This window comes from Pogona vitticeps, chromosome 10 (genome assembly GCF_051106095.1).
Source record: "Pogona vitticeps strain Pit_001003342236 chromosome 10, PviZW2.1, whole genome shotgun sequence".
Taxonomy (NCBI): domain Eukaryota; kingdom Metazoa; phylum Chordata; class Lepidosauria; order Squamata; family Agamidae; genus Pogona; species Pogona vitticeps.
In genome coordinates, this window is record NC_135792.1 from 14,163,579 (window position 1) to 14,189,707 (window position 26,129).

The 26,129-nt window shown below is 40.9% G+C and overlaps 1 protein-coding gene and 1 non-coding gene across 3 annotated transcripts; both read left to right on the plus strand.

The window, feature by feature from the left end:
• Positions 1-588: 588 nt before the first annotated feature.
• GPATCH1 (G-patch domain containing 1) lies at positions 589-24,768 on the plus strand. Of its 2 annotated transcripts, none has more exons than XM_020812661.3 (20): positions 589-729; positions 2,121-2,255; positions 5,078-5,163; positions 8,586-8,746; positions 9,011-9,108; positions 9,711-9,766; positions 10,174-10,410; positions 13,080-13,227; positions 13,376-13,455; positions 13,579-13,783; positions 14,511-14,804; positions 15,283-15,464; positions 15,690-15,817; positions 16,186-16,322; positions 17,267-17,433; positions 19,064-19,319; positions 20,001-20,108; positions 21,452-21,576; positions 24,021-24,160; positions 24,447-24,768. In XM_020812661.3, exons 1-20 carry the CDS (start codon positions 651-653, stop codon positions 24,475-24,477), a joined length of 2,853 nt encoding a protein of 950 aa, XP_020668320.3. In that variant the 5' UTR covers positions 589-650; the 3' UTR covers positions 24,478-24,768. The 2 variants fall into 2 exon arrangements, with proteins under 2 accessions (XP_020668320.3, XP_072836500.2); XM_072980399.2 differs by having other exon boundaries at positions 19,064-19,265.
• On the plus strand, positions 22,560-22,723 carry LOC140702229 (U1 spliceosomal RNA). Its single transcript, XR_012081325.2, has one exon. It is a non-coding gene; the product is annotated as a U1 spliceosomal RNA (small nuclear RNA).
• Positions 24,769-26,129: the final 1,361 nt, after the last annotated feature.

Genomic DNA, 26,129 nt, shown 5'->3' on the forward strand with positions numbered 1-26,129 from the left:
ACCTCATGTGTTACTCTGTCCACTACATGATTGATTCCCAGCCTTGGGTAACCCAGGTGTGCTTGAAATGCAACTCCCAGGAAGCTTTCCGCCTCAGAAACGGGCAGGTGGTTTCTGGAATTGGCAGCCCAAGAACAAGGTTGGGAACCACTGCACCACACCAAATGGGATACCCAATGGGACATTATGGCCGCACTTTTATTATTCAGGGAGGGAAAGAGATACTTGTGGCGTTGCCTGCCTCTTGCACTAGAATGTCACTTCTTTAAATAATTGTTATGTGTAATCTTTTTAAACAATGCTATTTTTATACTTTGTAATTCTTGTAATGTTTGTTCTTTTTAAACCGCCTGGAGTCGACCAAACAGGGGAAAAGGCAAATTAAACGAACAGACACAGCTGGCTTTCCTTTGTACATAGGCGTCGACTTGTAAGAAATGTTATTCGGCCGCGGAGTGTCTCCGTGCAGTAAGTAAGCGGACGAGGGAAAACCGACCACCTTTCCGAGCGCCAACGCTCCCGCCGGACTGCAACCACAGAGAGGAGCCTCCGCAGACGCGTAATCCGCGCGAGCCGCCTATTGGGGGCGGGCGGTCAAGGAGGCGGCCCTGAGCAGGCCCCGCCCCCCGCCCCATCAGAGGTCTGCCAAGATGGCGGCCGCCGCCGAGAGCGACGGGGAGGAGGAGGATTTGGTGAGCTTCGGCACTCCTCTGAAGCCCCTGGAGGAGGGTGAGTGAGGGGCGGCCGAGGGACGGAGAAAAGCAAGGAAGGGCACGCATTTCCCATCCTTTTCCTCCCGCCCCCCCCCCCGGGGAACCGCCGGAGGTTTAGCGGAGACGAAAGAGCGCCATAACCTACTGGTTTACTCGAGAGTAAGCCCCCCTCCCCCCGAGTATAGCGGCGTTGGCGTTGCACGATTGAATCCGTAAGGGAGCGGGTGGGGGATTTTAAAGGGAAAAGGAGGAGGTCAGGGAAGGAAGAGGGGCGGGGGGGCTTTGTGTGCAAGCGCGGGAGCTGTCCTTGAGTGGAGAGGATGGGGTTCCCAGAGATGTGGGGCTGGGGGCTCTTTGCAAGGACTTGAATCAAATGAGCCTGTGCGCCAAGAACTTGCCTTTGCACCCTCTGGATTGGGAATCACAGATGTGCCTGACCTGGCGGGGGGGGGGGGAGAAGGTTTGTATGATATGCCGCATTTTTTTCTGCAACCTATGTTTGACCTAATGGGTGGATTTGAACTTCTTTATGAGTAATCTGTTGAGAAAAGCCAGGTTATAAATAAACATATTTGAACTTCCTTACTGGGTCAAATACAGGTTGCAGAGAAAATGTGAAATGTCATAGAAATCCTCTCCCTACTCGTGAGTAACAATCTAAACAGGGTGAAAGGGACCCCACCTGGATCACACCACAACTCTATGTCATCATCTTGCTTTTGAGTGTAGTCAACTGGATGTCTGTAGGAAGGAAGACCAAGAGTAGGGTTCCTCCTGCAACTACCTTTCTGTTGCTTATAAAACTGGAAATTCTCTTTAGCTGTTGTGATTAATAACTGAGGATAAGTTTGACCCATTTCCTACTTCCCAAGAGCTTTCATGCCTTTTCATCCTGGGAGAATGGTGGAGGAAGAGTTGTTGTTGATGTGAACCAGGCAAAATGGCAATACAGTAGATTCTTCAGTAGAGGTTGCTTATACTGCCTGACTTGTACAACTTATGTACATATGTCTTATCTAGAGATAAGACAGTGAAGTTCACTCACAAATTTACGGGATTTGTGAGAATATCCTATTTTTCTCTGTTCTGTGAAGGCAATACTTTTCAAACGTCATCCCAGCTCTTAAAAATGGATGCACTTTTTGTTATTAGTAATATTCATTAGTTTTTTCCTTCTCAGTCTCTTTTAAAAAAAGAAATTCAGTAACAACAAAATAAATTGATTGTGGTATTGTTAATGCATCCCTTTTGAGGGTGAGACCACAACCCATTGAAGACCGGTGATAGAGAACAAGAATTTTTCGTTTCTTTCAGATACAAAGGTATAATTCTCACATGTCTAGCTAAATGATTACCTTCTTCAACCTTCATTGTCAAATCATGTTAACTTAAATTTAATAATAACAGGTGAACGAATTAAAAAACCAGTTCCTCTGCAAGAGCAGACTGTCAGAGATGAAAAAGGACGGTACAAGCGTTTTCATGGAGCATTTAGTGGTGGTTTCTCTGCTGGCTATTTTAACACTGTGGGTTCAAAGGAAGGTTAGTAAGCATTCTTGTCTGAATTTTTTGTTTCTCTTTCAGTTTAATGTTGTGGTTGCTTATTGACAGAGCAGACAGTGTATTTATATAAAAAGTTAATAGTTTAGGACAGAATAATTGGGGCAGGAGATGGTGGAATATAGGCCATTTAGTTGCTTGATGTAAAAACAGGCTGACTAGATGAAAAATAGCATATGGTCCCTATACCTTTAATTGTTGTATGAAGGAGAACATTTCAACAGGTAGCTTGCATTAAGAGCTGTACCTGCTGAAACTTTCTTTTCTGAGTAGAGATATGATGGTGGTAGAAATTAGGTAAATATACTTGAGGTATTGCTACAAGTTTACGGAGTCCTGGATTAAAATTCTCACTTGGGCACAAAGTTCTGTGGGATATTTCTCAAACTGATCTGCATCACTGAGTTGTAAGAATAAAATGAGGAAAGGGCCAAAATTCTATTGCATAGTTAAGCCTGTGGAAAGCAAATGGTGTTAACTTGCACTAGTTTCTTACTATTACGGTAATTCATGAATTCCTCCTTGGATCTTCATATACATATCAGTCTGGTTGGTTGACACATGCCTTATGATTCAAGCAGGGATTCATTAATTTCCAGCAAGAAGCTGCTGCATTTATTTTCTACAGGCATAACTGGGTAGTAGGATTTTAACTAGTGTCTGTAGACTTTCAGAGCAATATCTTTCAACAGCTCTTGTTCATCACAAAACATAAAGCTATATATATGAAGTTCCTAGGTAGGGTGTCATCCTTGTACCAATCACACCTGTACTTGTGGAGGTGAGCAAGGTAGCCTTAGGTACCCTGAGACTATGCTATGGGTTAATCAAAGAGTCACTCAACTTATTCCAGAGATAAAGTGAGGGAGAACTATGAAGTCCCTTTAGGATTCATAGCTTGAAATTAGCATATTACCGTATTTTTCCGTGTATAAGATGATACTTTTATTTAAAATCTTTAGACTAAAAATTGAGGATCGTCTTATACACAGAAGTAAGGAGGGGAAAGAGATTAAAGGGCTGTGATCCTGCAGCCTTTTCATGGCTGGTTTGTCTCTCCACCTCCTAAACCCCGTGGGGAAAGCAGCCATGAAAAGGCTGCAGGATCAAAGGGCTGCGATCGCTGTTTTCCCCCTCCACTTCCACAGCCTTTTGATCCTGCTTTCGTGGGGTTTAATAAGTGGAGGGGGAAAGCAGCAATCAAATTTTCTAATTTGGGGTTAAAAAAGTGGAGGACATCTTATACACAGGGTTGTCTTATACATGGAAAAATACAATAGTTTCTGTCCAGTATGTCCTAGCCTAAGGCTGGCAACGTTATACCTCCTGAGGTTTGGGATTACATATCCCATGGGCCCTAGCCAGCACAGGTGATAGTCAGAAGTGCATGGAATTGTAGTCCAAGGTGTGTGGAAGGCATCAGGTTGTTTTACCTTGCTCTAGAAAACCAGTGCAGATGCTAGACTACTAATGAAGTCCAGATCCAGCTCACTGGGAAGCAAAGTGTTATTTGCATAATTATCTGGAATTTGATTCATGGCAACTGGACTTCTTTCTTAATAGATTGGAACATCTGGCTACTCATCCAAGTAGCTTCTTCAGTCTGAGGACAGCTGATATATCCTCCCAAGGTGGTTTCACCTACCCCTAGTCTGAATAGCCTCACTAGGACAAAGGACTGGGAATGGCCCAGCACAGGAGGGGCAATGTCTCAGGACCACAGCCAGCAGTGTTCCTTCGTTTGAGGGACAAAGGACACTCATTTGATGACCTCTTTGGACCGAAGTGGTTTAAAAGAGGGGTCAGGGAGACCATTCATCTGCATATAGAAAATCCCTCACTCAACAGGGGTGGAGGCTTTAGATACCATCTGTTTCCTGTTTATCATGCTGCCCTTTCATCCGTCCCCAGGAAGATTAGGACCACACATACTAGAAATACCACTGTTAACAACCCTTAAGGAGCCATGACAGTGGGTGGAGAAGGACTGCAGAAGTGGGATTTTCACTCACCCCCAGCCCTTTGTCCTTCTAAGGAGGCTATTCAGACTAGGGGGAAGTGAAACCAACATGGAGCATGTATCAGGGATCTCCTACCGACTCTCAGAGTGAAGTAGCTACAGTACTTAGATGAGTAGCGAAATGGTTCAACCTAATAAGAAGATGTCCAGTTACCATGACTCAGCTTCTAGATAACCTCACCTGGGTGATTGAGAATCTTAAGAGATACTTTGCATAATTATGTTACCTGCCCAGAGAGTGCTGTAGTAGTGTGGGGTGGTGCACAAGTCGAAGTAAAAAGCAAAGCATGCTGCTTGTATATCGCACCATAGCACTTAAAGCACTCTCTGGGTGGTTTACAAGTTAATTGTGCAGGCTACACATTGCCTCCCCAGTGATCTGAGTACTGTACTCATTTTACTGATCTCAGAAGGACAGGAGGCTGAGTCAACCTTGAATCTACCTGGGATTGAACCCCTTGTTGTAAGCAGAGTTTTGGCTGCAGTACAGCAATTTTAACTACAGTGCACAACAACAACAAAATAAAAAACAAAAACCTTGCACACCTTAAAGAGAAACTGTTTCAATATGAGTTTTCATGGATTCATCAATTTCTTCAGGCATAGTGTATTATAAATAATCTGTTTCATAGCTCAATTCTATACATGATGACTGGTAACTCCCATTCATTTTAATTGGATAAAATTATTCTCAGTTTAAAATCTAAACCCTCATTTCTTCTGTAAAGCACTGCACTAGTTCTTATATCTTTCGTTTTACAAAAATGATTTCTTGCTTTTAAAGGATGGGCACCATCATCCTTTGTTTCGTCAAGGCAGAAGAGAGCAGAAAAAAATGTCCTGGGGCCAGAAGATTTTATGGACGAAGAGGTAAATTTACAGAATAATGCATTTTCAAAAATCATGTCTTTTCCATACCTTGGGATTTTATAGCTCTGGGTAGATAGAATGCATACAATCATGGACAAAAATATTGGCACCCTTGCAATTCTGTCAAAAAATGCAACCCTTCTCTCACAAAATTGTTGCAGTTGCTAATGTTTTGGTACTCACATGCTCATTTCTTTGGTTTGCTTTGGAACAATAAAAAAACAGAGAAGAAAAATCAAATCTGATACAATCCCACACAGAAACCCAAAATGCACTGGCCAAAATCATTGGCACCCTTAACTTAATATTTGGTAGCACCCCCTTTGGAAAACATAACTGAAATCAATTGCTTCCTGTAACCATGGATGAGTTTCTTACACCTCTGTAGTGGAATTTTGGACCACTCTTCTTTTGCAAACTGCTCCAGGGCCTTAAGATTTGAGGATGCCTTCTCCCAACTGCTGTTTTGAGATCTCTCTACAGGTGTTCTATGGGATTCAGATCTGGACTCGCCATTTCAGAACTCTCCAGTGCTTTGTAACCATTTCTGAGTGCTTTTTGAAGTGTGTTTCGGGTCACTGTCCTGCTGGAAGACCCATGACCTCTGGTGGAGATGCAGCTTTCTGACACTGGCCACTATGTTGCACCCCAAAATTCTTTAGTAATCATCAAATTTCATGATACTGTTCACGCAGTCAAGGCATCCAGTGCCAGAAGCAGTAAAACGACCCCAAAACACCTTTGAACGTCCACCATGTTTGACTGTAGGAACTGTGTTCTTTTCTTTGAATGCCTCATTTCTTTTTCTGTAAACAGTTCCATGATGTCCTTGACCAAAAAGCTCTATTTTTGTCTCATCTGTCCACAGTACGTTCTCCCAGAAGGATTGTGGTTTTGTCACATAAGTTTTGGCATACTCCAGTCTTCCTTTTTTAGGCCTTTGTATCAGCAGTGGTGTCCTCCTGGTCTCCTACCATAGTGTTCCTTTTCATTCAGATGGCGACGGATAGCGCGAGCTGACACTGTTGTACCCTGTGTCTGCAGATCAGCTTGAACTTGTTGGGAAGTTAATCTGGGTTCTGTATCGACCATTCAAGCAACCCTTTGTTGTAATTTTCCAGTCATTTCGCTCTTCCGTCCATGTCCAGGGAGGTTAGCTACTGTTCCATGGTCTGTAAACTTCTTTATGATATTGCGCACAGTGGACACAGGAACGTTAAGATCTTTAGAGATGGACTTGTAGCCTTGAGATTGTCAATGTTTTCCACAATTTTTTCTCTCAAATCCACAGACAACTCTTTACACTTTATTCTTCTCTCCATGCTCAGTGTCACACACAACACAAAGGTTGAGTCAACTTTTCTCCATCTTAATTGGTTGCAAGTCTGATTGCTATATTGCCCATACATCTTACTTGTGACAGATGTGTCGAAATACAAATTAAAGGAGCGTCACATGCTTGAAAAGCAATTATTTCTTATAATTTAGACAGGGTGCCAATAATTTTGGCCAGTGCATTTTTGGGTTTCTGTGTGGGATTGTATCAGAGGGGGGGTTATGTTTCTGTGCTGTGTTTGTTTTTGTTTTGTTTTTGTTTTTTTGCAGGCTTTGGGGCTTGCTCTGTTTATTTTTGGTTGTTGTTTTTTTAAAGCCCCAGCGCCTTCCGGTGGGGCTTTCTGTGTGCTTTAATTATTATTTTTTGTGTATTTTTTAAAAAATGCTGGAAGGGATTAATCCTGTTCCCATGCATTTCAATGGGAAGTGGTGCTTCGACTTACGAAAATTTCAAGTTACGGTGCCGTTCCAGTACAGATTCATTTCATAAGTCGAGGCACCACTGTATTATGTTCTAATTCTTTTGCATTATGTATGTATGTGTTCTGCTTTGTCTTCTACGTCAGTGGTTCCCAGCCTTGTGTCCATAGATGTTCTTGGACAACAACTTGCACAAATCTGGGAAAGCACAACTAGTGGTGATGGCTTCTGGGAGTATTAGTCAAGAACATCTGAGGATTCAAGATTGGGAACCACTGTTCTAGGTGCATCATAAAACACTGGGTGTATTTTGCACAACAAAACAAGTCAGGGATTTATAGCAACTGGGACTTATGAGTGAGGAGTATGCTGATGCGCATTGTTTGATTGCTGCTGTTTGTTGTGGGACTAGCTAGAGAACCACAGATACAGTGGTGCCTTGCTAGACGACGATAATCCATTTCACTGAAATTGCTGTTTAGTGAAATCATTGTCTAGCGAAAAGCATTTCCCCATTGGAATGCACTGAGACCTGTTTAATGTGTTCCAATGGGGAAGAATCGTCGTTGTCTAGTGAAGATCGGCTATAGGAAAGCCGCTTTGCAAACCGCCGATCAGCTGTTTAAATCGCTGTCTTGCGAAGCTTAGGTCCCGAAAACACCTGTTTGCGAGCACGGAGGGAGCTGTCAAAATCATCATCTAGCGAAAATTGGTTTGTGAAGCAGGGACCAAACATTGTCCAGCGAAATTCCCCCATAGGAATCACTGTTTTGCGAATCACTATAGCGATCGCAAAATGCCAATGTCTAGCAAAAAAACTGTCATACGGGGTAACTGTCTAGCGAGGCACCACTGTAGTTTTATTGTATAATCTCACAGTGGGCAGCTTTTTGTAGTTTGTTTCATCCCCAAGACCAAAGACACAATCAAGGGCTTGTTCTTGCTTCTTTTTTTCCCTTTGTTTTTTGACGGGGAACTTCCAGAGAAGGAAGCTGCCCTCTATCAGACAGCACAGTGAACCAGCTGTGGAACAAAGCTCAGTGGTTTGTTCAGCTGTTCCCAAACAGTGTGTATTTATGGGTTTGTTTATGACAAAGGGACGTGGTGGCGCTGCGGGCTAAACCACAGAAGCCTGTGCTGCAGGGTCAGAAGACCAAGCAGTCGTAAGATCGAATCCACGCGACGGAGTGAGCTCCCGTCGCTTGTCCCAGCTCCCGCCAACCTAGCAGTTTGAAAGCATGCAAATGCAAGTAGATAAATAGGGACCACTTTGGTGGGAAGATAACAGCGTTCCGTGTCTAAGTCGCACTGGCCATGTGACCACGGAAGATTGTCTTCGGACAAACGCTGGCTCTATGGCTTGGAAACGGGGATGAGCACCGCCCCCTAGAGTCGAACACGACTGGACAAAAATTGTCAAGGGGAACCTTTACCTTTACCTTTACCTTTATGACAAGTCAGGTTTTCCATGACAAGTCATGATGCCCATTTAGTATAGCTTGACTTAGTCCAGAAATGTCTTTTCGTGGTCATGGTATAAAGAAGTTACTCTTTATTTTATTTTGTAACGTTCACTTCAAGATTAATTTAATGTGTGGGTTTGAAAATGAATCATTTACCATCTGAAATCTTTGCTCGCCTTTTCTTCTCTCACCCCCTCCTGGAAGGATCATGATGAACATGGGATAGCACCAAGGGAAATTACAATTACAGATGAATATGCTTCCAAAAGCAAAGATAAAATAAAGGAGAAGGCCAGACAAATTGCAGGAATTGCTGGACCCATCCCCGGATCCACAGTCTTGGATGAATTTATAGCACCTGCAAAGTAAGTATCAATATCCTGTGCCATATTATGAGTAAAGGATTAGGTAAGGGCTAATGTGGTAAACTTCACTGCATCTTTGAAAGCTATTTTTTGTCATAAACAGATCAGGACAACCTAACATTGATTTTCAAACAAGCTTTTCTGATGTTAAAACTAGGGCTGTGCTTTAAAAACCTAGTCAGTAGTTGTCTAAATGTGTGTATTGTTTACAGAAGGATTTTAGTGCAAACATTTACAGTAACAATTTTAATGTTCTCTTTTCAGAATAACTATTGGTGTTGACCTGCTGAGAAAAATGGGCTGGAAAGAAGGGCAAGGAATTGGACCCCGAGTAAAGCGAAAACCACGCAAGCAAAAACCGGGTGTGCCATTATGTTCGCTGGGGACTAGTAGTTCAATGGCCTCCTGTGGATATCGAAAACCATGGATAATAGTGAACACGATAAAAAACCAAGATGAACATTATTTTCACATACATTGTCAGAACTTGCCACTAGGGCAGTGGTCCCCAACCTTTTTAACCCCGCAGACCAGTTGGGGAAGGTGGGGCACTCCCCACCGTGCGCATGTGTGAATTAGCGGGAGGGCGCTCGTGCACATGCGCGAAGGGTGGGGCGGCGCTCAGGGGGCATGTGTGCATGCCGGAAGGGACTGTGTGGGGGAGGGAGCTCTGTCTCCGTGGCCCGGTCCAGCTCGCCATGGACCGGCACTGGGCCGCGGACCGGGGGTTGGGGACCACTGCATTAGATGGTGCCAGGGACCATGGTATGTATTCCTCACTAGCAAGTATTCATAGCATGGTCTGTGTCTCCATCCAGTAATACTTGTGAAAAAAAATTCTGGATCTTTTTCTTTTAATACTTTCGGACCGTGCATAAATGAAACTATGGAAAAAAATGGGTTGGGTTGAAGAAAATGTAATGATAAGCTACAATATTTAATCTGATATCATACTTGGTTGCAGAGCCTGATGTGAAAATATATGGCTGTGCTTTACCACCTGGATCTGAAGATTCAGAGGTATTGTTTGTACATTGTTTTCAGGACGTGGGAGTGGTTCGCTGATTTTTCAAAAATGTAGTCCAAAGTCATGCAAATAAAGAAAATGAGGCTTTGAAGTTACAGTATAAGTAACATTATTAAGGTTAAAGAGACTTTGAAGTTAACAGTAATAAATAACATACAGTAATAACATTATAGTCATAAATAACATTATTAAAGTTGCACTCTATCTTATTAAAGTATGTGGAATTTTCCAGAGTATAGCAGACAGAAGTCATTTCATCCAGGAGATTACAATTTAGTAATTTACAGTGAGACAGACAACAAAGGAAAGAAAAAGCAAGGATTGTATAGCATAAACGTAAAGCAAGGCTTTCACTTACCCTGGTAATGCTCTTTCATTAATATATGCTAACTTTCTAAAGGAAGAAGATGAATATCAGCCAGAAAATGTGACATTTGCACCTAAAGATATAATGCCTGTGGACTTGACTCCTAAAGAGAATGTGCATGGACTTGGTTACAAAGGACTGGACCCCACCAGTGTCTTATTTGGAGTTTCAGAAGAACATCCAAACTTTTTCAGTCCAACTTCTGAAAATTCAGCTTTGCTTGGTGATTTGCAGCACAGTAAAGGACGGAAGCTTGGTATTTCAGGCCAGGTAAAATGTTTTAAATTAAGAATTTATTAACCTTAAAATTAAACATTTATTACATTATTATGAAGAGAGTTTATTTATTTAATTTATGTACCGCCCCATTAGTGGACAAGCAGTTTATGTTAAAACCTACAAATCCTGGAGACCCCACTTGGCAATACATATAGTGTTGAGAATTTTGATTAAAACATGTATCAGCAGAGTAAGGAGATATTGGTTAGCAGAGATACTTATGACACTGACACAGAGAGTAAAACCAAATTAGTCTATTTACATATATACATACAGAATAGACATTCTCTGGCAGCATAACATGAAGCAACATACAGCATAGGAAAAAGTGATCTGACTTCCAGCAGATGAAGACGTTCATTTTACACATGACTTATGTACAGTTCTGTGACCAATCAGAAAATACATTACTTCTTTTCCTGTTTCACAAAGTTTCATCATCTACCATAGCTATACAACATTAAGTCTTAATCCTTGATACTACACCTGAATTCAGTCTATAAAATGACTCAGGTAAAATCAGCCATTTTGCATTTAACATTTAACTATACAACATTAATATTTAATACATTCACATCAAAATCTCAACATATATAACAATATGGCCATTTTTTTAAAAAAAATACAAAATAAAATAAAATATTAATATTACCAGTTTCCAGGAGATTCACTTGTTAAAGGCAGCTTTAAATAGTTCTACTTTTGAACTATAAGTGAGGAGCCTGTTATATATCTGCTGGTAACTTATTCCAGATAAAGGAGGCCACCGCTGAGAAAGCCTGGTTCCTTGTCTCCACCTTTCTGGATTCCCTCGCTTTGGCCACATTTAGCACCATGAATTGAGAAGAGCAAGTGGATAAGCAGAGCTTGGTAAAATCTTTAAGATCAAAGGACAGAGTACAATTGCTAGTGCTCGGAGAAATTTTAAAGGCTAGAACTAGCATGTCGAATTGTTCCAGAAGCAAGTAGATGGCCAGTTGGTATAGAATACAGTGGTGCCTCACAAGACAATGTTAATTTATTCTGCGAAAATTGCTGTTTTGCGAAAAAATCGTCTTGCGAAATGCAGTTCCCCATTGGAATGCATTGAAATCCATTTAATGCGTTTTAGTGGGGAAAATAGTTGTTGTCTTGCGAAAATTGCCCATAGAGAAACCATTTTTCAAAGCGCGGATCAGCTGTCAAAATCATCGTCTTGTGTAAAACGGTCTCGAAAACACCCGTTTTGCGAGCCGCGAACCTATCTGTCAAAATCGTCTTGCAAAAAACAGTCCCGAAAAAAAACTCTTACGAAGCACGGACCAAAACATTGTCTAGCAAAAATCGTCCATAGGAAAAAACGTTTTGCGAAGCGCTGTGGTGATCGCAAAAACTCATCGTCTTGCAAATAAACCATTTTGCGAGGTAATTGTCTAGCGAGGAACCACTGTAGATGTGAAGTCTTCTATTGGAAAAGCTTCTATAAGCCATCTTGCTGCTGTCCTTTACGGCAGCTCCACCTAGAATACATGACAGTTAGCCAGTCCTAGTCGCCCTCTAGGTGTAGGTGTACTTCCATTCCTATAAGTTAGAGGTCGTCAACCCCCGGTCTGCAGCCCGGTACTGGTCTGTGGCCTGAGCCGGACCAGGCCTTGAAGACAGACCTCCCGCCTGCACTCACCCCCGCAAAGGCTGTTTGCTGTGCCACCGTATACGCGTGTGCACCCGCACAAGTGCCGCAGTGCTGTTTGTGCATGCATGCACGAGCGTGCTCATTCACGCATGCGCATGCACACCGACTTCCCCAGCCGGTCTGCAGGGTGAAAAAGGTTGGGGACCCCTGCTATAAGTCACAGCAAGTCTGCTGATAGTCAAGAACAGTGGAGCAGTAATCCATCAGTATCTTCAAAGTCATCAGCCTTCAGAAGGGCATAAATAATGAAACTAAAAGCAACAGTAATACAGTATCCTAGTATAAAACCCATGGTTAAAGTTATAAACATGAAATTGCAGAGTATCTCAACAGGTAAAATATGAGAACAAAGCTGAATGATTAGAGCCTGAGCAGCTGATAGTTCTAGAGTTGTGGCAAAATAACTGTTTTTTACAATAGAAGGTCCATTTCCTAAGTGTTGATGTAAAAAGGTCCTATCCTGTATCATTGCTATTTGGATCTATAAGGAACAAGCCATTAGCTGAATACTCAGGCAAGCTTGCATGGAAGAAGATGGTGTTATACCCTCTAACCCAAAACAATACTGAGTTTTAAAGGTAATCACTAGCACTTTTACTTGTGCCTAGAAATGAATTGTCTAAAGCAGCATTCTAACTTAACAAAAAAAGAAGGCTTTAAAGCCTACCTGCACAGCCACAGCCTTATCAATGTTTCAGTGTAGCCGCCCCGAGTAGACGTTGTCTAGAGGGGCGGGGTAAAAATCAAATCAAATCAAATAAATAAATAAATAAATAATTGCTTGCTTGCTTGCTTTGCTTGCTTTGCTTGCTTGCTTGCTTGCTTGCTTGCTTGCTTGCTTGCTTGCTTGCTTGCAGCAGCAGCAGCAGCAGCAGCAGCAGCAGCAGCTCTATTCAGCATCTGACATCAACCATAAATTCTCACGTAAATTGTGGGCTATTAAAGTAGCATCCAGTTGTGACCGCTTTATATTCTCTTATTTTTTTAGGCATTTGGTGTAGGAGCTTTAGAAGAGGAAGATGATGACATTTATGCAACTGAATCACTTTCGAAGTATGATACTGTTCTGAAAGATGAGGAGCCTGGAGATGGGTTGTATGGCTGGACAGCACCTAAGCAATATAGAAGCAAGCAGGGTATGGAACTGGAGCATTCAAAGCCCCTCAGTACTGTTATCTTTTAACTTTCTGGTGGGAGGGGTTCTCTGGGATGAGTTGCCATATGTATATGCTCTGTTCTTTGTATGCTTTGAAATCACTTTTGGATCCTGCAATTCTTACACAGGAATAGAGAAAGAACTTAAATGCATTGGAAAAATTTTGGATGGTTTCTCACTGGCATCTAAGTCAATAACTCCCCCCAAGGTATGTGAACTGCATTTGTTTCCCCTGCAAAGGGTATGTCATGGGATAGCTCTATTTTCTTATATTTTCAAAGTGGAGATCTGCCAAACCATTCCATGTGTTGTGTTGCTTTTTCTTTAAAAGATCTATCCTCCTCCTGATCTGCCAAGAGACTACAGAGCTGTCCATTACTTTCGACCTGTGATTAAAGAGAGCAGTGAGAACCCCCGTCTAGCTCAGACATTAGCAGAATCTACTGGGAAGCTTGAAAGTGATGCAACGCAGCCAAGTAGACACCAAAAAACTGCTTCTCAGAGGAGGGAATTGCTGGGTGAAACCAGTCTGAAAGGTACCCAACATTAGCTTGCACTTTACTCATTGTATCATTGTTATCTAGATTTATTTTCTCTGATGTTCTTTGGGGTGTTTTTTATTATTATTGAAAATATATTCACATCCTAAATGCATAGAGGTTCCCTCCTTATCACAGCACAAAAATGTCCAGTTGTTTGGTTGGGTTTCTCCCTACTAATCCTATATAACTAGCATATCAGCATTCTGATTTAATCACACATTTTGGGCCCTGTTTCCTCTGTGTGCACATTTTTAATATCATGTTTATGTTTCTTTTGCACTGTTTGTTGGCTTTTACAGACTATTCTGGATGTCCTCAAGCTTTAGGTATTCACTGTCTTCTGGTCATGGAGCTACAGATACTCTATTTGAGATGAGAATGGGGAGTAAAAGTACTAGCCATTTGTATTTTTGATTCTCTCTGTGTCAGCATTATGTCTCCTGAGCACTTGACAATTGCTTCAAGTGTACATGAGGGATCCATAGCCCAACATTCACCTTAGAATATTACCATAGAGAAATGCTTGGCATAACAGAATGGTTCTCTGATTTTCAGGCTTTTCTAATATCGAATTTCTGCTCTGCTGCAAATGTACATTAATGGCTTTAACACTGCTATCATGTGTGCACACAGTTTTTTTTAAAGCAGTCTTTAAAGCAACAAGAAAAATCCCGCTGGGAAAAAATGTAATTCTGCTAGTGATTTTTCTTTCCTTTTTTAGGTCCGGCAACTTCTGTTCTTGAGTATTTGTCTGATAAAGACAAAGAGAGAATCCAAGAAATTAAACAGGCTGCAGAGCAACAGGTGAAAACACCGGTTCAGCCTCGACAACCCCTGCATCACAGAGCCCAGCCATCTACTCTACAAGATGCTGCAACTCCACCCAAGTGGCAGTTAGTACTGGGGGCCCAGTTAGCCACAGCTGGTTCCAGCGACTTCAAACCATTTGCAAAAAAGCCAGAAAAACAGAAGAGATACGAAAATTATGTACAAAATCTTAAACATGGAAAAACCGGTAATTATCACAAGCACACACACCTCTTGAGCCCATCACAACACATGTTCTACATCTTGATCCAAGTGTTCTTGTGATAATTAGAAGTACAGGTAGAAACAAAACTGCAGAATAGCTTTGGAAGGGGCATTGTGTCAAACTGGTGCTGAATGTTAGAAATTGACTGTGATCTTAACTCTGGTCTATTTCTGTCGTATTCTTCAGAGGCAAGCAAAGTTTATATGAACACATTATGCCGTTTTGATACAGAGCCTATTATTATTGGAGCTTATTGAAATGGTTATTGGAATATAATAGTACAAGAACTTTGCTTTTTTCACCAGTTTGATGCCTTATCTTTCTTGATAAGTTCATTATATATTTTTGCTTAAAATTAGACATTTATTGGTGTAAACCAAACACTATTGTTTAAAAAATGTCCCCTTTCTATATTTTTTCGTTTTATGGACCACTAATTTCTCTTTCTTTTATCTTCCAGGAGAGGTGCTAGAAAGTTGTTTAGACCCAAGCATGACAGAGTGGGAGCAAAGAAGAGAACTAGAAGAATTTGCTCGCGCTGCAATGCTGTACAAAACCTCTAGTTCTGTCTTGTCTTCAAGATTTACTTCTGCAAAGCATGAGGACGATGCTGACAAAGTAGAAATCCCAAGAGATCAAGAGGTGTGTTCTTCTTGTGTCCTACAGTAACTACCAAACTAAGATCACTCTTTTTAACCTCCACAGTGCTGATCCATTTGAAAGCCTTCTTTTCTGCGAAATTTTGTTCTTCAAAAGTGATCAAATTTACGTATAAATAAATACATGCTTGGTGTTGGAATTGGTATGTTTTTAGTATAACTAATGTGTTGCTTTGTATAGGTACTAATCACTTCATCGTTATTTTAGACAGATGTCGATGACAAGGCAGCAGCTGCAAAAATGAAGATGTTTGGCAAGCTCACGAGAGAGAAGTTTGAGTGGCACCCTGATAAGCTATTGTGCAAAAGATTTAATGTTCCTGATCCCTATTCAGAGTAAGTTGGCTGAATTCCAACACTTTTCCCAAAATAGCTCTGAATGGTTTGAGCAGAATAAGCTGTTAGGTAACAAAAGGAAGCAAAGAAGAGGGTTTTTATTATTATTGATTTCTTTTATCATACAGATCATCTATGATAAGCTGTATCTCACTTTCTAGGTCTTCTTGGTTGTCCTGTTAATTTTACTTTTTTAAAAATTGTAGACTCGCAATCTATATTTTAGATGTAAAACACTGAGAAGTATGTTTCATTTGTAAGCACTGTTAGTTGTTTCTCATGGTAAATGATCTTATTTCTCTGTGGTAGCAAAAGCTCGGGAAAAATATGATACAGAAACACAATGTGTTCTTGCTGTTTTCCATCAGGTCCTGTGTTGTTGGACTGCCCAAAGTGAAACGTGACAAGTACTCTGTATTCAATTTCTTGACAGTATCAGAGCCCACATCAACCACATTAGGCCAGTTCCCAAAAGCAGGAGAACAACAGTCGAACACTCTGAACAGTAAGTCCTTTGTTCTGTTGCTGCTCTAGGTAAAACATTCAAACTAAGTATTTTTTTTTAAATGAGAATCAGTAATGAATGAGCATTACCAGTTTTTCAGCAGTTCAGAGGAAGAGTCCACAGGTGGGTTTAGCCTATCACTGCCCAGATCAGTAATGTTGAAATAGTTTTCACTGGCTCTAGAGCCCTTTTCCAGCTGGTTTGCTTCCTGATTTTGCTTCAGTTTTCTCACCTATTGTTCCTTAATGTTTCTTCTTATCTTTGTTTCTTGCAGTCCTCTTTTTTTATATAAAAAGCCTTTTGATTATGATTCTGTGAAGGTTCCTCTCCCAGACCACAGCTTGTAATGGCCACTTCCATGACCTTTTCAGTTGATACTTCCTGGGCAGAAATTTTCAAAGCAGCCAGCTGGAGCACTTTATCCCATTTATCTGTCAGACTGTACAAGATAGACAAATATTGGGTAGACAATTCAGGTGCTCTCCTTAACTTCCTTTCTCCCTCCCAATCTGATTTGAGCTTGGGTTTGACCCACTCTTATGGATTCCTTCTCTACACCATGCTGAGAATGGTACATTGGACACCCATCACGGTGGCCCATTCTAAGACATGCAAAGGAGGAATTTTCTCCCATCATGTATTTGTCTTACTCCTGGCCATTCTGGTTGCATTCTGTGGGTACTACTACTTTTCTTTCTGTTTTTCATTTCTTATGTTCTGTCCTGAGCTACAGCTGGGAGAGGGAATTACTGGGAGAGGGTTTTGGAGCTAGTAAAAACTCTTCCAGCCTGCTTCTGATCTGAGCTGTGATCTGTTAAATATGTTGTGGATTTTTCCTTTGCACCTACCAGAATGGACCCTGACGGTGAGTTCCCAGTATACCATCTTGTATAATGTCAGGAAATCGGACAAGTTAACATCGGACGTATACTCTTCTCTTTAAGAGCCAAAGAAGCCTTCAAGATGGGATATGTCTGACAAAGAGAAGAAGAAAAAGGATGCTATCAGTGAGTTCATAAGCTTAGCTCGATCAAAGGTTGTTGTCCAGGAGCAGCCACAAACTCCAGTTGAAGCAAAACACAAAAATGAGACTGAACCTGCTTCCAGTCAGGTAGAGCGGCTCTTAAGTTTTTCATGCTTCTGTTGTACTTTCCTATTGTACTTGTACTATTCTACTTTACTCCATGAAGGTAGAATATTGGCATTAGGCTGACAGAGTTCGTCACCTTGTTGTAATTATGACCTGCAGCCTTAAAATAGAGTTCATACTCTTATATAATTATAATATACCTCACTATAATGCCTCACCCTGTTGTTCAATCAAAGTGAAGCTGATCTCTATGCTAATTGTGCTCAGCATGGGATAACTAATTTGGGATCCGGCATTCCTCCAGCAGCAAAATTAAAATCCCAGAAATAGGAAGGAAGAGTGAATGTAGCAACAGTGACAACCGTTCAGTACAACTGTTATGTCACATTACTATGTGTACGTGGCACAGATCAACACTTAATGATAACGTGAACCCCGTGCTAGTGTCTTTTGCACTCTTTCAGATGTGTAACTGTGGCGTTCACCCTTGTGACACCTGCGTGTTTTGCCCTCGCAAAGGCTCACGTTGCATTTTCCTCTCGCTGCCACGAGTGGATTACCTCAATCCACAATATAAATGACATTTGTCAGAACACTTGTCTTGTGAATACAAACAGAACTTATTTATTGAAGTGAAGCAGATTTAATAATAACAGAAGTTCTTTAGATAAACATTGTACACAAGCAAATCATTACTAGTTCTCTCAGTACATACTTTTCTCTTGCATTATCATTGCCACCTTCTCTACCTATTTTCTTAACCAGCCTTATCACTCAGTATCTGTTCCCTCGCTCTCCGACTGACTAACCAGCTCTAACTCTATCTGGCTCCTCCTCCTGCCAAACCTTCATATAGCTGCTGACTCCGCCTCTCCAGCCCTCTCATAGGCTCATGCAAATCAGCTCATGACTATGAGTAGCCTAAGTGATGTGGGGCGATTGTCACAGTAACCTTTCAACGATAGGTGACTGCCTGCACTATCCTATCATAGGCTTCCATAACCTAGTAGACAAGGGATGTGTTTGTGTCTTTTTTTTGCCATCAGGTCAGAACCTAATTATAATGATCCTAATAGGGCTTTCAAGTTAAGTGAGATATCTAAGGAGTGGTTTTACCAGTTCCCCAGTGAGTTTCCACGGCTGAGTAGCGATTCGAACATACTCCTTCACTCCATTGCATCACACTGGGACAAGGGATACATGCACGCAATCCCTGGGGTGCACTTTCTGGTCTTGGGTTTGATTTCTTTTTGGTTTCAGTATACCAGAAATTCCAGGGTTTGCCAGGGCGACTCAGAAACGAAGTCTGTTCTGCAGGGGAGAGACACTAGACAATAATGCTGAAGAAGCAGCCGCACCTCTTGTGAGAGTCAGGAACAGGCAGCCAGTCTCATCCAGGCATCAGAGATCTCGGAGGCCTCTTTATGGCATTAGGAAGAGTGGTTTGACAAAGAGGACGAGTCTTGTGACAAATTCCCTAGATAAATCAGGAATCGCTCTTAGAGAAGTATATTTTTGTATGTATAGGAATTTGCTCACACTCTTTGCATAAAAATGAGAAATATTACAACAGTAGGGGCTGTTTTTGTCTTGATGGGGAAATATATTGCCAATGTATGACTCCTGTTTTGCATTTGTCTCTGTTGTGCAGATAGCAGGTGAAAGCATTGGCCCGAAGGAGGAAGTGGCAGAAGAAAGCAGGCCTTCTATGGATTTATTTAAAAGTATCTTCGCTAGCTCCTCAGATGAAAAATCATCTTCATCTGAAGAAGAGAGTGATAATGAAGAAGAAACAGTGACAGAAGCAGCTCCTGAGAATTTGAAGCAGCATGCTCATTCACTTGATGCTCAGGGTAATAAGGACTCCATCCAGACGGCATTCAGAGATGACACCAAACAACTTTTTGGTACTATTAGTAATTACTCATGTCGTTCAGCTGTTTCCTTGTCCTTAAGCATACAGTATCAACTAGTTAACTTCTGTTTTTATGCAATTCGTAATCTACCACTAAATTCAAATCAAGAAAAGGTTTTGAACATTCTTTCTTAACCAAGAATGAAAACAGTGGGTTGGAAGCATTGATTTTTCAAATATTAAAGGTTCCTGCCCCAAGGCTCTCAAAGACTTCCCCAGGGCAAAAGAGATCCCTAGGGAGTCTCAGAACCTAAAGGCCAGGGATAGGAAATTTTAAATTAAATTGAAGATTAGTGTCAGTGGGTGATGGCATAATCACCATTTACACCTAGTGGAGTTGCACAACAAGATTTCAGCCACTATATAAATGTGTCTTACCCAGCAAATATCCCATCCAAGGCATGGCCCAGTATCTGTTGTACTCCTATGTGGCCTTTTGGTAAAAATCTGAGAATTCTAGCCTGATCAAAACTCTTCAGGTCTCAAATTTCTTCCTTAAGGAGGATATGCTCTGTGAAGGCATCTTCTCAAGTCTACTGTATGTTATCTGGATCTTGGATGGGCTTTCAAATCAAGGGAACTTGATTATTACTCATGATCACTGGGCAGTCCTTTAAACATGATTACCAAAGTGCCACCACACTTTTTTGAAAATGCTTTTTTCTTATTGAAGGAAGTGAAGCCTCCATACCTGAAGTTTCTGTCACTGTAACTTCAGCTGTGAAGAAAGCAGTTGATCCAGAAGAATTTGGACCACAGTTGCCTCCAGTTGCTTCCTCTGGTAAATATATTTCACAACAATGTGTGAATTCTGTGCAACGTTATAAAGAAATTGTATCCAGATGGTTTTCCTTATTAAAGATTATGTGCAGAAATTCATCCAGATTCTTAAAGGTGATATTTCTTAATGGTGCTTCAGAGATAAACAGTGAAGACTAGTAGCTATATGTATTTGGATTAATCAATAAAACTGTTAAAATTAATATAAAATAAAAATAAACAAAACTGTTAAATGACAGTTTAAATAAAACTGTTTAAATCAATCAGTCCTTCGATTAATTTTACAGTAAAATAAAAATGTATATTGAATAAATTCTTCAAACTTGTCTCAGTGCTCAGCGACGTCTACGTTGGCTTGGGCATGTAGTGAGAATGGCTGATGGTCGGATTCCAAAAGATCTCCTGTATGGAGAATTAGTGAAGGGAAATTGCCAGAGAGGGAGACCACAGCTGCGATACAAGGATATCTGCAAGCGGGATCTGAAGGCCTTAGGAATGGACCTCAACAGATGGGAAACCCTGACATCTGAGCGTTCAGCCTGGAGGCAGGCGGAGCACCATGGCCTCTCCCAATTTGAAGAGACCCTTGCCCAGCAGGCCAAGGCAAAGAGGCAGTCCCGAAACCAGCAAAATCAGGGAGCTGGACGGGACAGATTGGATTTGTCTTCAGTGTGGAAAGGATTGTCACTCTCGAATTGGCCTTCTCAGCCACACTAGACGCTGTTCCAAGTCCTCCATACAGAGCACGCTACCATAGTCTTTTGAGACTGAAGGACGCCTATAATGCCAGATGACTTTTTTCCTCTTCATAAGTGACATGATTCTTGAAACTTACAGTATGCATCTTGTGGATGCTTTAGCATGCTTTGTATAATTTAGAGGGGAATGAAGATCAAATTTTGCTGGGAAAAGAATGGTTCTTTAAATCCACTGGAGTTCTGTGCTTTTGTGTTGATTCCTTTTTTGTGAATAATTGTCTTAAGCATGCAAATATTTTGCTCACTAGGAAAAAGTATTCTTAACAATGTAACAACCCTCGGGGTACACTCAGGCTAGCTTCAGTTAGAATACACCTGTTGAATGAATGGGACATATCAGTTGACTCATATGTAAATCCTATGAAATCAGTGGGTCTAGTCTAGTTGGGACTAACAATTGAATTTAATCTCAAGAAAATTGCTCTGATGAAAAAATCTGAAATTTCATTAGAAATACTACTGTCACCCACAAACCCCTGAAAAAGTAGAATCAGAATCTTGCTTCTCTCACACATACTTGCAAGGAATTACTTGAATAGTTTTATGTGATTTGTGTAAATTTTGTTTTTAATCTTAATACTTTTAGATGCTTCTTTTAAGCACGAGGAACTACAACTTGCAGAATCTCCTGAACTCACTAAGAAAGAAAAATCTAAAAAGAACAAAGAAAAACACAAGCTCAAGAGAGAACACAAACACAAAAAGGAAAAAGTAATTTACTTTGATTCTGGAGTGGGGAGGGTAGAAGCTAAGATTTATACAAAAATATAGAAAATGTTATCATTGAATAGCTTTGAGCTGTTCTAAATCTTAAAACCTCATACAGATGGTTTCCTGCCCAACACAGGACTTACTAATCCGATTCACATCCGGCTCCTCCTTCTACCTGCAACCATTCACGTGACCTTCATGCTTGCCTAATGACCTACAGTGGTGCCTCTCAAGATGATTTTAATTTGTTCCATGGAAATCGCTGTCTTGTGAAAACATTGTCTTGTGAAACCCAATTCTCCATTGGAATGCATTGAAATCCATTTAATGCATTCCAATTGGAGAAAAAATCATTGTCTTGCGAAAATAGTCCATAGAAAACATCTTGCAAAAACACAGTTCCCGATACCATAATCGGGAAAAGCAATCCCCTCACCTGCACTGCCTTTAGAAATTCAATGGGTCTCAGTTAGCTTTCCCCCTCTTTCTCTCTCCAGCAACAAAGAAAGAGGGTAAAAGGAGTCAAAGCAGCCCCTTGGTTCCTGATAATGATGAGTCATTTTGCCCTGATCCTTTACCACAGGGGAGAAAAAGAGAAAGAATGCAATACAAGACATCACCAGGACTTGCTGCCTTTGGAATAAATAGGTTCTGATGAGGAGAAAGAGAGGTGAAAAGAAATCTAGAAAAGCCAGGGAAATCACAAGTGCAATCTCCCCTTAACACAGATTATGCAGTTGAGTTCCCCACATTTGGGGAAATCACAGGATATGCTAATACCTGTGCACTAGAGGATTGTGGGAAGAACACTTAGCCCCTGATGGGGGTCCCGCAGGGCACCCCAAAACACTGAGGAGCTCTCTTGGCCTCTAGCAGGATTGGGGCTGTGCAGCCCTGTACTGAGTGGGAGGTGCAGCCAGGGGGTCACCATGACTTGGGGGGTCAGGGGAGAGAAGGGGGTAGGAGATGCAAGGGCCATTCCAACTCATACTTTGTAGGGGAAATACACTGTTGTAAAAATTGTTTTCCCAGGGGGAGGCTCATCCGTTGCACTTTGGGTGTGCTGCTGATCCCTGTGATTTTCCTAAATGTGGGGAACTCAGTACATAATTTGTGTTAATGGGGGCATCATGTTTGTGATTTCTCTGGGTTTTTTTACAATCTCTTTACTGTTTGGTTCCTTGCTGTTTTCACCATCCTCTACCATTTAAATTTGCAGCCATAGCCCCATTGGCAATGCTTTGCAAGATGGTTTGCAAGATGCTTTGCAATTGAAATACATTAATTACATAGGACCTACTTTTTAATCCCAAAAAAGTGGGGGAGAAAGTGTATGCTGCTGTTTTTCTAGGAGGCAGACCTTGGAAAGCCAGCAGCATACCCTTTCTCCCCCCACTTTTTTGGGATAAAAAAGTAGGTCTTATGTAATTAATGTGTACCAATTGGGGAGAAAACTGTGTTGCGAAACAGGGTCCAAAACCTGTCTTGCGAGGCAAGGACCCAAACATCCAGCGAAAATTGCCCATAGGAACAATTGTTTTATGAAGCACAACATCACTCAAAAAAGTCATTGTCTAACTCATTGTCTAACTAATTCCTCGTCTAGCGAGGCACCACTGTACATGTATCAAGTCCAATGAATTTTTGTTCATGCCATTTGTATTTAACAAAATCAGACTGTTCAGCTTGAGCCTATGCACATAAACTGAAATCTCTGGATAAACATCTAGTAGAGGAAGGAGTGTTCCGTGTGATTCTTAAAGAAATCTTATATCAAACAAAGAGAGATTGGGAGTATCAGCATAGAGCCAGTTTTGTTTTGCTTTGCTTTTATAAGAATAAAATTCATTACTTTTTGATAAACATCCATAGTACAATCCTTACTTTCTGATACATATCCATAGCACATGCCTATTATAGTGGTGCCTCGCACAGTGGTGCCTCGCTGTGTGAAAACATCGCTGAACAGGGCAGAAAAGCCCAGTCGGCTGCTGTACTCACCGTTCAGCGATGTTTCTCCGATGGCCGGCAGCCATTTTCGCGCCCTCCCCTCGCTTAATGAGGGCGCGAAAACGCTGTGCACGGCCATTTTGCAGCTTCCGGCAGCCATTTTGTAGCCGCCAAACAGCTGATCAGCGGGTCACAAAGCGAAGGTCGGTAAGCGAACCGCTTACCGACCTTCACTCTGCGATTTTTTCCCTATTGAGGCATCGGTATGCAAACCGGCCTCGTAGAGCTAATCCATCGCTCTACGGTGCACTCGTTGTGCGAGGCACCACTGTATCCTCATTTTACCTTTTTGTTAGGAAATAGCAATTGTACTATGTTGCAGTTACACATAGCATAAATTTTTCATTTGCTATTTGTTTTAGCTTCCTCTTTCCGTGTTAAATTTCTTGTTCTAAAGTACAGAGATAAATTAATTTGAAAACTAACTTTTACAGAAAAAGCATAAGAAATCAAAACGCAAGGGTAAACACAAGATTAAGAAATCTGAGAAGAACAATACTTCAGACACAGCTAATAGTGACAGTAACAGTGAAGAACAAATGACAGATATACCACCACAAGAACTTTTAAGAAGGTAATAAAATGAAGATGCTAACTTTTTGTACCTTTGATAAATTCCTGATGCCATTTTAAAAAACTGATTCTGGAGTGAGCAGTCAACATTAGGATCTTACCTTAGTGATCTGATCCTCCAAGGTCACTCTGCCTAAGCGTATCTACTCTGAAATAACTCTCATTCAGTTTAGTGGAATTTACTGTAGATAAATATGGGTAAAATGTAGCTTGAATTATTTTTTAAAAAGGAATTAGAAACTCATTTTCGCCCTATGAATGCTGATAACTCTTCCCTTTTCTTTCAGGCTGAAGCATCTTCCACTGGTAAAGCAGTAGCTTGGCTCCTTCAACATTCTTTGGTCTCAAAGTAGATCTCCTCTATGATGGCAGATCAATAGTACAAAGTATATTTGAATGTCCTGTATATACTATGTTTATGTTGGATTTGATAGCATAAAAGCATGAGTTCTTTTTGTGGTTTCAAAGTTAAAGAACAGAGACAATGTGGATTGTTGGAAAAGATTCTTCTCCTTTAAGCATTATAATAATGGAAATAATTTTGACAGTTCTGCATTTTAATGAAAATAAGGATGAATTTTTTTAATAAAACAAAATTTACTAATCTTACACCTAGTGTCTTACAATGAATTCTTTAAAAGTCCTGTTAAAGCAGGAATGTCCACTGAAATTTGCTTGCATTAATATTTAGGATCATTTTTTAAAAATGTAGCCTAGTTGTAAAAATACACTTAAAAGGCAGAAAGCTAGAGTGCTTCAGTTGTGTAATGAGAAATGAAAAATACAGGTTGTTACAGGTGATCATTCAAGGTAAAATAAGTAAGTGATTAAAAATTCAAACCCAAGTGAGCTGTAGACTTTATGGATGGTTCTGCAAAACATTCTTAGACCAGTTAGGAACCCCTTCAAACAATGGTTCGCCTTGACTTTGTCTGACCACCTGTTGCCATATTCTTGGCAATTGGTTCACATTCCTGATCTCTAAGCCAGAAAAAGATCCTCAGGAGCTTGATTTTGCCTTTTTACTTTTATAAACCAAAGCCAAAAAACATTTCCCACTGTTACTCAAATGGATTGGGAAAAGTTACAAAGCCACATGTGGGAGGGGATCAATGTGGGTTTTTCAAAATAAGACACATTACTGATCCTATTCCAAGGTTGTACATTGTTACCTGCTCCAGCAAAAGCAACTCATGTTTGCAACAAGATTGTTCTGTGTATCAGAAGCATTTGACAAACTAGAAATATTTATTCTGTATCAGTATAGCAACAGATCTTGGTATATCCCCCGATACGTGTTTTCATGCTATCCATACTTGGCATAACACTATTATTAGAAAAAATGGCTTGGAATTTTTTCCATTCCCAATTCATAGATGTATAAAATGGGTTTACCCTGTTTAGCCCCAAAGAGATGCCTTCAAAGTCAAATCTGTTTTTCAGTCTCTGTGCTAGTGATGTGGTGGTTGACATCACCGTTGTAAGTTGGAAATCCCCAGGATCCTGGAAATTATTTCCAGCTAACATAAGCTAGCAGGTATAACAACAGAGATACCCAGGATATTGGGTATTAACACTAAAAAACAAGAAACTTCCCTGCTGTGTCAACAGATATACCATTTACAGGGTTGGGGTTATGCCAACTAGATTAAGTAAGACCATTTCATTTATCTGCCACAAATATTGCACCACATTCAGCACAAAAATCTGAACTGACAAAAATGGAAGCTGTCGTGGCTGGGAAGAATGACAGCTCTAAAGGTCTCAGTCATCCCTAAACTGTGTTATTTTTGTGCTAATCCTACTGGTATTTTGGAAAGGCTCTCCAAAGTTTGGCAACAAAACTTTCCCAAGTTTATTCATCATGGTAAACACTCATGGATAGCTAATGCAAAACCACTGAGAAGATTTTGCTTCTTACTTCTTCATGGGTGACAGGATAGTATCTTCTTTCAAAATCAAGGCAGCAA

Bases quoted from the DNA above. Each gene is read 5' to 3' on its own strand.
- GPATCH1 (XM_020812661.3), top strand. From the start codon at position 651: ATGGCGGCCGCCGCCGAGAGCGACGGGGAGGAGGAGGATTTGGTGAGC. The intron at 13,784-14,510 runs GTACCCAACATT...TTCCTTTTTTAG, and splicing joins GGGTGAAACCAGTCTGAAAG to GTCCGGCAACTTCTGTTCTT. The intron at 21,577-24,020 runs GTAATTTACTTT...TAACTTTTACAG, and splicing joins ACAAACACAAAAAGGAAAAA to AAAAAGCATAAGAAATCAAA.